The sequence below is a fragment of the Castanea sativa genome, chromosome 3 (genome assembly GCF_040712315.1).
Source record: "Castanea sativa cultivar Marrone di Chiusa Pesio chromosome 3, ASM4071231v1".
Taxonomy (NCBI): Eukaryota; Viridiplantae; Streptophyta; class Magnoliopsida; order Fagales; family Fagaceae; genus Castanea; species Castanea sativa.
Window position 1 is genome coordinate 281,300 of NC_134015.1, and position 11,337 is coordinate 292,636.

The window sequence follows — 11,337 nt, forward strand, 5'->3', positions numbered from 1 at the left end:
AGATATCAACCACTTCTAGCCATAGCATTACGATGCAATCATTAGTTGTAAAGATTGTGATATTGGAGAAATTAATAAATAAACAAACATACATTGGAACGGAAGGATACTTCATTGATTTCAAAATTCTAATCTAATCCAAATTCAGTTTGCTACATCAGTCTATTTCAAGATTGAAATGCCAATTCAAATTACTTCCTCTTCCTACCACCACCAGCCTTTGACTTTTTGTTAGCATTACCTTTAGCAGCATTCTCTGGTGTTTCCTGTCACAATGATCAGCAAACTACCTTATCAATGATATGGAGTGATGCAATCAGGCAAGTTAACTGATTGCAGGGTTTATAAGTAAATCTTGCAGGAAATAGTACGCAGATTGTTGAATGCCAAAGAAGACTTGAAAAGAAAATGATACTGACAAAATGAATAATGAACTACAAATACCAAAAAAAGGAAAACTGGGATTGTGAGCTAAAAGAAATGCAAACCACAGTATATAATTGGGAAAAAAATCCATTAAAAATTACATCCAACATTATTTATAAATTTGAACCCCTACAGAACCAAGTGGAGCAAGAAAAAATAACAACACCCGCCCCCCAAAAAAAAGTCTCTGACATGAGACACAATGTTCAAATGCTTAATAGGAGAGTAAGTTCTTTTTTAAATGATAGTCCAGTTTTCTTGGATCAACTCTTTTTACCTTCAGCCCCACATCACCTTAACTTTTAGATGTTATTGTAAGCAGTGCAAAGTGAATCTGTTACAGTAAACTATCTAGGGCAAATCAAAGGTAAACTTACGTGGAAGAAATTTATGGACAAATATTTAAGCTAATTAGTAATTCAGCATTGAGCTCCAAGACATTAGAGATCTGGGACCTAAATTACAAACTAAGTTATCAAATACTATTCCTCCTTTCAGATTGCATACCCTAGGGGAAAATGATAATCATTATAGTATTAAGGTAAAGAAGAAATAGCAACAGTTCTTTTCTTCCAACAAAAGTTATTTTTTGGGTAAGTTTCTCCCAACAAAGATCACTATATGAAAAACTCGGATGCTGTTAAATGATTTAAGTGGAATAGAAACACGCATAGATTGGCTCTGATGGTTCACCAGGGTTTTCAGCTTCATGTGCCAAAGCAGACACCTCTGGATAATGACGTGGAGTGCTTGAAACCCAGATATTGGATTGGCAAGCTCAGGCTGCCAAGGACCTTGGGCCTGGACCCACAAGCTTGCAAAGAAAGCATCTTATTCCCAGTTGCTGGTCTGGGTGATCTAAGCACGCATTTACTTCCCTGTCATTCAGTGTAGCAAGAAATCAAGGTACGCAATCAGGTTTAGACATCCTAAGAGATCTGTACAAACTTGGAAGGCTTTCCACTGTGTTTTAATTTTTTAGGTTTTGAAGGAAAAGGTGATCTGACACAAATAGTTATGGGATGAGAAAGGTTAAGAAATTTGATGAAAAGAAGCAGAAGCTTCGGATCAGTAAGTAGTGGGGAAGACAAATTTCAGGAAAGTTTTTAAAATAAGACACAGATACTCGCAGCGCAAAGAAACATTAATTATTTTTTAAGAAAATTTATTAACATTTGAGAGAGAGAAAACAAAGATATTGCTATTTCATCCTGACCTTTCAGCTAATGCAAGTTATAACCCCGTTTGTTACAGCTTATCTTATAAATTAAGCCAGCTTAATTTCTTAGGTTCATCTTTTTAAAGCTTCACTTTTCCTTTGGTACAGCTCAGTCAAACCCCAGCTTATTCCTTGTTCTCTAAAATAAGTTATACCAAATGCACTGGTGAAAATTAATAATCAGCAAGACCAAGAAAACAGATTGAGAGGTAAACTAATAATATAAAGGAATAAGAACCAACAAACGCAAAAGCAAACTTACTAGATAAGAAGAATTGATGTAGGATGGGAAGTGTAGAAAATAGAAACAACAGGGAAGAAAGAAGAACAGGACAAATCTTATGCTTCACCATCTAGATTCTAGAATCTACCTAATTCCCTAGGCTTCACCACCTAAGGGTGCATAGAATCACCACAAAGATTAAGAAAACATCTCTAATAAATAAATTCTTGTTCAAATTGTATCACTTCAAACCATTCCTGGAGCCTCTTTATAATGGGCTTCAGGGATTACATTAAGCCTGTGTTTGGTTCGGGTGAAAAACTTTTACTGAAAACATTTTACAACCTTATGGATGTTTGGGCGGGCTGAAAAACCTGGTCAAACTGAAATTAATTTTCCTTCAACAGTAAAATAAAGCTGCCTAGAGTGTAAAATCAATTACACTTTTATTTTACAGCATTTCATTTTCAGCCTTCACTCTCACACTCATGCTCTACACACCCCAAGCAAGGAGAGGTAGTAGAGAGGAGAGCTTGAACTAACAGCCACCCCCAACACTGAACTTTGCCCTCATCCTCACCAGTTGAGCAACCCACCCATGAGCAGATCGGACCACCCAGCCACTAATGCCAACCACCATGACCGCCCATCCCTAGATTGAACCACTGATCTCATCGTCTCTGCCTCAAGCTTGTCGTCGCCACCTCAATCTCATTGCCGCTGCCTCTAGATCGAACCATCAACCCACCCATGAACCTCTCTCTCTCTCTTTTTCTTGATCTACCTCTCTCCCTCTCTCTCTCTCTCTCTCTCTCTCTCTGGTTTGATGAATGTTCAATTTTTTTGTTTTGTTTTTGTTTTTTGTTTCTTTGGGTTTATAAATTGGAATTTTCTATTACAATATCTATTCGGAAGCTGGGAAAATGTGAGAAACTAGTAGAAAATGTGTTTTCTAGAGCATTTTCAGGAAAACAACCAAACACCGAAAATATTTTCTAGAGCTTTTTTTGGAATGCAACCAAACACCTGAAAATGTTTTCTAATCTGGAAAATGTTTTCACCTGAAATTATTTTACACTAGGAAAACATTTTATGTCAAACCAAACACAGATCCTCAATAACATTAAAATCAAATTCAAAAGTAAAAAAGAAATCAAGTACAAAATTTCAAATAAAATCTGGAAGAAAATCTGAAATAATCTGGGTTGTGCTCCCAGCATCAAGATTGCTTATCAGCAGTTTTTTTTAGGTATTAATCAGAAGTCTTTTTCTTGGTAATAACTAAAGTTTGTATGTACTATGAGTGATCCAAGTTCAATGATTTCATCAAAGTATGCAGAGTTAGAACATAGAAACATTTTATCTTCCAACCACAGATAAATATCGGCATATCCAGGGAGAAAAACCAAGAGATGCTCAAAATGCATAGCGTAAACATACCTTCCGTTTAATGGGTGCAGATGTATTAGGAACTGGTTTAAAAAATGATTCTAATCTGCAAAATAAATATATAGCAATAGTATTAGGCATCATTAGCCAAAGAAAACAGAAAGTTAAAGAACTTATTCCTATAAGCATCACCTACCGGCCCTGTGTTGACTTGTTTTTGGCTGCTTTAATTTTCTCTATTGCCTAAATAGATAGAGAAACCAAGAAATAATTTAGGTCTTTCCTCATCATTCAGAACGAGCAATATAAACTTATAGCAAGCCAATGTAAGAACTTTATAGTGATTTAAAAGGGCACACCTTGGTCACTCTGTCACTGTTGAACCCATTTTCATTCACCAGAAAGGTCACCAAACCCTGTAAAAATGACAAAACAATGTAATCTCTCTAACATGCAAAACATTCAAAAAATACAGTATAATATAAACACTTTTCAACTAAAAATTAATTACTTCCTCATCTGGAGCAGTCCACTTAATCTCAAGTTGTTCTTCATCAGTGCAGACTAATGGTTCTTTAAAAAGCCGCCGAGCCTCTTGATATGGCCAATCATCTGGTATTTGGAACCTGATTATAGAATGAACAATTAGAGCTGAAAAAGGAACAGTAAATACACACAAATAAAAGCACACCCATCATCGAGTAAAAAATGCTAGAAACCTCCCTGATATAATTAGATAATTTAGATGAATTAAAATTTTACATGGTAATAACTAATAACACAGAGCTCTAGAAAGTATTGGAATGATGGTAACTTGTCAAAAAAAAGTATTGAAAAATGATGGTTAAAGCAAAATATGGTACTATATCAAACACCCAGGACCCAACGGAATTTTTTTAATGATAATTACACATGCACCAAATATTTTAAAAGAAATTCAACAAATAAGTTTATTTGAATCATTTCACCAGGTCAAATACATGAATATAAATAGTACAGCAGCTTTCAAGCTTTAAAATGAGAAAACCTCTCTTTGTTTATGTTCTCCAGTATATTCTCTATAGAGCCATGCTGACGAATGAGCTTCAAAGCAGTCATCCCCCCAATTCCTGTAGCATAAATTTATAATTGCACTAAATATTAAATGCATAATTAATTTTTCAAGCCATACATATGTGTGTGTAATAGTAATATATTATATCAGATTGATTATTGCAAATGAAAAACCCAAATACCTCGAATGCTGTCACAGTAATCACATCCAGAAAGAATGCATAAATCAATGAATTGATCCATAGTAAGATTTAGCTCCTCCAAAATCTGAAAGGATGTCATTATCAGAACAGTGAATTAATATAGTAAGCAATTACATCAGAGTTTGATAATTACAAGGGGGGAGAGGAGGGACTTGAATCCTAGACATCTTCGTTGGAAACACCAAGATGTGCCAATTGAGCTACAGCACTTTTGGCAAGCAATTATATCAGAGTTAGAAGTAGTAAGTACCTTTGCAATTTCAAATTCCATCACTGGGACTTTTCTCGAGCTAGGATCCATCAAATGACGAAGAAACCTAGGAGCTCCAAACGTTAGGGAATCCATGTCTTCAGAAGCCACACCATAAACCTGAATTCAATAAAAGTTCATTAGACTCTTAACACATCATTTACGATGAACATGTTTGGGCAACAGACAGAAAGGAAATTAATCCAACTATTTCCAGTAGACTGGAAGGCCCAAATCCATCCTTGGAACAAGTCACTATGGAAAATCAATTCAACAACACAAATAATGTACAAACATGAAAATAAAATAAAATAAAAAAGCACATGGAAAGCATATGACAAAATAAAACCTTAAAAAAATGTTGAGGGAAACAAAATAAACTTGTTTCAAATACCACAGAAATCACAATGTAATAATTTCTTTTCCATTAGGTTTACTCATGAACATAAAATAATCACAAAGCAGACAGAAACTTGCCTGTCCTGACTTACAAAGAGCAGCACATTGTGCCTCTGCTTCTGAAGGAGCCTGTGGAAACCAAAACCACACAGGTGCATTACAAGAAGAATAAATTTTTAGCTACAGTTTAACTCACACCAGTGAAAAATTGTTTTATAACATAATATCACCTCAATCACAGGCACTCCCATGAGTCTTAAGAGCCTTTTGCAGTCATCATTGTGCTGCTTTGTCACCTGCAAAAGTAAGGAGAACATGGCATCAAAAGCTCACATAAATAATACTTTCAGGATACCCCAACCTTTACAATTTCTTGCATAAAAACAAGTGTTCAAGAATATAGTGCTAAGTGTTAACGTTCCACAGTAATCGTAAACCACATTTGACAACAGAGAAGAAAGAGATATGGAAAAGAACTCGCCTTCACTGTTCGTTTACTGAATTTCTCAATGGCTTCCTTATCGCCAGCCTGCAATGACAACAAAAAGCAGCTACATTACATACATTGTAAACTAATAATAAAACAGAAACCAAGGGAAAGTGAACAAAGAAAGCAATATGCACATGCCTCTTTGGCTTCTTCCAAATCCTCAGTAGCATCAGCCCTCTTTGAGTAACTGCACCACAAGTTTAACATGAAAGCCACTATTAACCATGTGCTTAACAAATGTCATCCATGTTAAACAAAGAAAGTAAACTGTGATAGAAAAACACCGTTTTGCCAGCTCTTGTTTTTTCAGATCTGGAGGCTTCCCATCAAAAACATAGCTGAACAGAAAATTCAACTTGTTTAGCAAAGCACATACTACACCAATTATACCAAGTATAACATGGAGATGACTATGCCTAAACTTTAACAAAGTGAAAACAAAGAGCAAGGTAGAGAATTTAATTACACTGGCTTCATTCCAGCTTCAAGAAGCCTAATTGTCCGCGAAAACATGCCTTGCAGATGACTACAAACCATCCCAAGAGAAACCCATATCAATATTTCGAAAACAAAGAGTTCAAATGAAACCCAGCTCAAAACTAACCACACCCAAAACACAAATTAAGCTAAATTTCAACAACAACAAAAAAAAAACCCAGTAAAAAATGCTTATTTAATTGAAAAAAAAAAAAGAAGAAGAAGAAGAAGAAGAAGATAACTTTGTAAAGGGTACCTAGTAACTTCACCAGCCTCATTTGTAAGCATCTCAGTCCCACTCCTTCCCACAACAATCTGCACCAAAATTCAAGCAAACCCACATGCTAAATCCTAAAAAATACTCATTCACAAAGGCTCATACATGTTCAATTAACATATTAACTCAACCCCAGATAAAAATCTTATTAAAAAAAAAAAAAAAGATGCGTACGAGGAACTGATAAATGCTCATGCTGGCGTCTATAGCGATTTTACGGCCAAAATAGGTCTCAAATTTCTGCTCCCTCATGGCCTTCGGTGCATTGTCCGCCAAGAGCTTTGTTAAACCCTACAACCCCATCATCAATTTACACACACACACACACACACACCAAAAAAATAAATCATAAATTGAAAATCTGCAATAAAAAGTAGAACTTTAGAAATCAAAGAGAGAAAGGGGTTGGAAAAGCAAATACCTTGATACCCATTTTTCTGGATTTGGGTGAATTTTACTTTAGTTTAGACTGTAGTCAGTGGGAGATGAGATGAGATGAAAAGGGGGTCTCGTTTTGGCTAAAACTAGGGATCATATGAATTCCTTCCCGCGCACTGCTGTGGTTTTAGTCTACTGCGAGGCACGTGAAGATCACGTGTCCTATAATCACTCATTCCCTTCACTCTTTATCCCATATTTTTTAAGTCCATAACCTTTCCAATTTTTTTTTTTTTCCTAGAGTTTTAACTAATGATGTCGTCAACTCTTGATGATAACTTTTCATCATCAGATTAAGACACCAATCGGTTTTTAATATAAACGGGAATTGAATCCCAAATTTTTTATTCAATCATCAGAAATTTTACCAGTTGAACTAACCGGAACCCACTCCAATATTTTAATTTGGTCCTTAATTTTTCTTTTTTATAGGTAAGACAAAATTGTATTAAAAAGAAGTAAACAAAGGAAATATGTACAAGCAACAAAAGAAAACATAACAACTTATATACAAAAAGAAAGTGAATTTAAAAACAACGAAATGGATTTCATAAAAGTAAATCCCCACACACGAGACCAATCAAACAACGTGGTCACAAACATAGCTGAGAGCTTATACACAAAAAGCATTGAATCTTCAAATATGCGATTATTTTTCTCCTTCCAAATAATCCATATCACACAATATGGTACCAAATTTCAAACATTTAAAAAATGTATCCCCAACCAATTCCTCCAACCAACCAGTAAGTTGATAACCCTTTAGGTAGAACCCAAGAAACACCAAAAGACCTTAGGGTAAAGCTTTATAATTGAAATACCTCACCACAATGCAGAAGCAGATGATCCACACACTCTCCCCTTAACATCTACAAATGCAACACCAATCCATAATTGTGAAGCCTTGTTTCCTCAAAAAGGTCCGTTGTGAGAACCTTCCCCCGCATGCAACTATCCAAACAAAAAACGACACACGACGTTGAGCCTTCACATCCTAAATACTCTTCCAATGAAAAGTAATGGAGCTAGATCCCCTCAATGCACCATAAAAGGATTTTATATCAAAATTTCCCTTCGACCCCAAACACCACATCATTTTATCTCCACCCTCAATAGGAGGACTCAACAACTCCAAATGTATGAGCAAAGGCCCCCACCAATTCCATCTCCTATTAAAACCACGCCGGAACCATATATGTGAGATAGAAATCTACTGAAACCTAATTTTAACCTAATATATGTGTGAAACTTCCTTCTAAAGACTAAAACATTAGGAGCTTTTTTTTTTTTTATCACTCCTCACTCAATTTTCATCACGCATCACTTAAAATACCCTAATTTCTTATACCCACTCATTTGGCACATATTTTCAACTTCTTATCACTCAATTTTTTTGTACTTTTTGTGGGACCCACTCTTCTTAAAACCACCAAACACAAAGCCAACTACGTGTTAAATTCCAAAAAATAAACAATATTAACGCCACCCAAAAAATAAAAAATAAAAATCTCTTTGCCTCTTCTTCTTCTCCTTTCTCAAACTCTCTCTCTCTCTGTGTGTGGTTTGTGGTTCAATAGATCGAAAATGGGTATGATCGTTTTGACTCAGCTGGCAACGGGTCTGGGTGTATTGGCCGGAACGGCCTTGGTCAAATCGATCATGGACCAGAAGACCATGGCTAGCTTGTTTTCGAGATGCCCAAGTTGTAATGGAACGGGTTGGGTCTCGTGCCTTGGTTCTCATCACAACAACCACTACCGCAGCCGCCGCTATAACCCATAGTGACAAACGACGACGTTCCACTCCTTAAAAACTCCAAAACTCACCATAGCCACAACAACAACAACAACAACAACATCAACATCAACAATAGCAAAAAGGAGAAAGGTGAAAAACAAAAAAAAGAAGAAGAAGAAGAAAGAACTGATGCTTGCAATGAAGAACGGAGAAAAGAAAAGTTTGTTTCTTGATTTTTCTTTTTTGGGTCTGAGATGAGAAAGGCAAAAAGGAAGAAAAATAAAGAAAAGAAAGAATTTATGCTTGGCAAAGAATAGAGAAAGAGAAAGAACAGAGACAAAAAGAAAGAAAAGTGGAGAAGAAAGAAAGAAAAAAAAAGGGGGAGAGTGAAGTCAAAAGTTGCGGCTTGTGGGTCCCAAAATGTGTGTATTTACAAGATTGTCATCATAACTCTGTTTTCATAACTTGAAAATACCTAAAATGTGTTTTCAATTTCCATAACTCATCATTCAAAAATCAGAAAATTGAGTGTCGAAAACAAATCCAAACATAGTTTTTTCTTCGTGGGACCCACATATTTTGAGTTATGGGTGATGAAAACAGAGTTATGAGTTATAGAAACAGCAAATCCAAACAACCCCTTAGCCTTTGCCCGCCTTCACTCCACAATAACTTATATTAGTGGAGTGAATATCACTTTAAGTAAGGGTGTTTGCAATGCGGTGTAGTGCGGTTTAGCCATAACCATAACCGTATTGCACTTCATTTTTTCGGTTACATGTGCGGTGCAGTATATAAAATGTGATTTGAACGGTTTGAAGTTTGTATATTTTTCAAATTTTGGGCTTTTCCTACCTAACCCAAAACTAGTTTTTCCCTTTTGGGGCCAAGCTTTAAACTATTGAGCTAGTTTTTCTTTATTTTGGGCTAGCTTTCCTAATCAACACTTGCTATGTTGGTTTGAGTTAGCCCAAACCTTTATTTTTAAGAACCATAATACACCTGGTATATAACAAAAATTGAACACATAGAACTATCTCAACCCATAATACACCTGCTATATAAAAATTCAAAATATATTACCATACAATTTAACATTAGGGGTGTTCATCAAACCGCAAAAACCGCACAAAAACCACCCTCAAAATGGCATAACCACTCCGCATTGCAAGTACTAGTGTACCACACTGCACTACACCATTTCTATATATTAATATATTTATTTATTTTAATATTAAATATATTATTAATAGTTTAATAACCCTCGTTTTCAAAAAAAAAAAAAGTTTCATAACCTTAGCTACTAGGGTATTAAACTATTATAATATCTAATACACTTTATTAATATTTTAATACCCTAGTAGCTAGCCATCTAATTCACTGTATCAACTTAAAAAAAAAAAAAAAACGTTTCACTCTCTGACTCTCTATCTTAGCGTCTCAACCCAATTGTCAAGGGTACATGGTGGTTTAAATAAGTATTAAAAAAAATATATAGTATTTATACTTCTATTTTATAATTAAATACTAGGATATCAGTGATGGTAGTGGTCTGTCAGCGGTGGCAACTACTAATGGTAGTGGTGAGCAACATTAGAGTTCCTCTGGCAACAATGGAGGGATGTCGGAGAGGTACAATAGAGAAGTTTGACAATACAAGATAGAGGCAACATACGGATGTCTAGGAATACAAAGACTATATACAGAAACACTTGAGACATCTGAAATTCGAAGTAGTGGCTTTAATACCATATTAGAATAAAACAATTAATATAGAGAAGAAGAAAGCATAAGAAATGAGAATTACATGGTTTAGTAGTGACTTTAATGTTAGAATAAAATTATTAATCTAGAGAAGAAGAGAGAATAAGAAATGAGAATTACATGATTTAGCCTAAATGCTTACATCCATAGAAAGAGTGCCCTTGATGACTACATTTTTATTATTACACATCAAGTAGGATGCTTTGATATCTTTACCAATGATTATCAAAACTTTGGTCATTTCAATGATTGTCAGGACATGGTGGGTTCTTCTTCTTCTTCTTTTTTTTTTATTTTTTTTTTATTTTTTTTTAATTTTAATTTTTATTATTTTTTTAAAAAAACACTTTTGGATGATTTCTTATACTATTTTTTGAAATGTTCATTTTCATCTATACAATTTAAAAAAAAATATATATATAATGTATTACTTTTTGTTTTATTTAAGAGGGACATGATAGTAAATATATACAAATCTTATCTTCAACCAAACCAAAAAGTTTTCTATCCTTCCACTTTTCCACCCTTTCAACCAAACACAAATAAGTAAAACTATAAACTTTTTTGTTCTCTCACTTTTCCATCCTCCCTCTATTTTCTATCATTTCACTTTTCCATTCTCTCAACCAAACCTACCCTCACAGACCTTAGCGTAAGATGCCGTATCATTTGTAGTTTTGTTCATATTATTTTGTTGCCCTGCATTCAGGTTTCTTCCAAACTGATCGTGAGAATGTCCTGTATCCACTGAGCATTTGGGTTTAGTACCTATTGGTCCTCAGAATTTGATTGAAGTTACCAAAATTTTCACAAACTTTAATTATAGGCATTTAAATTTGGCAATCAAATTGGCATTCGAGGCCATGATCATAGATAGGGTGTTTCACAAGATTCTGGAGAGGAACTGTCTTTCAGAAATACTACCAACAAGCCATCTCGTTATATGTATGAAGTCTTGCAGCCTTCAATTTGGCTTTCCTAGAGGTCTAATA

The 11,337-nt window shown here is 34.9% G+C and overlaps 1 protein-coding gene across 2 annotated transcripts; it reads right to left on the reverse strand.

Moving 5' to 3' along the window:
• On the reverse strand, positions 1-6,955 carry LOC142628084 (flap endonuclease 1). Of its 2 annotated transcripts, XM_075802051.1 has the most exons (18): positions 6,828-6,955; positions 6,581-6,697; positions 6,386-6,444; positions 6,119-6,178; positions 5,937-5,990; positions 5,791-5,839; positions 5,644-5,691; positions 5,393-5,458; positions 5,241-5,291; positions 4,764-4,883; positions 4,493-4,577; positions 4,285-4,366; positions 3,769-3,883; positions 3,617-3,673; positions 3,454-3,500; positions 3,309-3,363; positions 1,120-1,304; positions 1-266 (listed from the first exon to the last, which is right to left on the reverse strand). In XM_075802051.1, exons 1-17 carry the CDS (start codon positions 6,837-6,839, stop codon positions 1,134-1,136), a joined length of 1,248 nt encoding a protein of 415 aa, XP_075658166.1. In that variant the 5' UTR covers positions 6,840-6,955; the 3' UTR covers positions 1-266; positions 1,120-1,133. The 2 variants fall into 2 exon arrangements, with proteins under 2 accessions (XP_075658166.1, XP_075658167.1); XM_075802052.1 differs by lacking the exon at positions 1,120-1,304.
• Between the last annotated feature and the right edge of the window lie 4,382 nt (positions 6,956-11,337).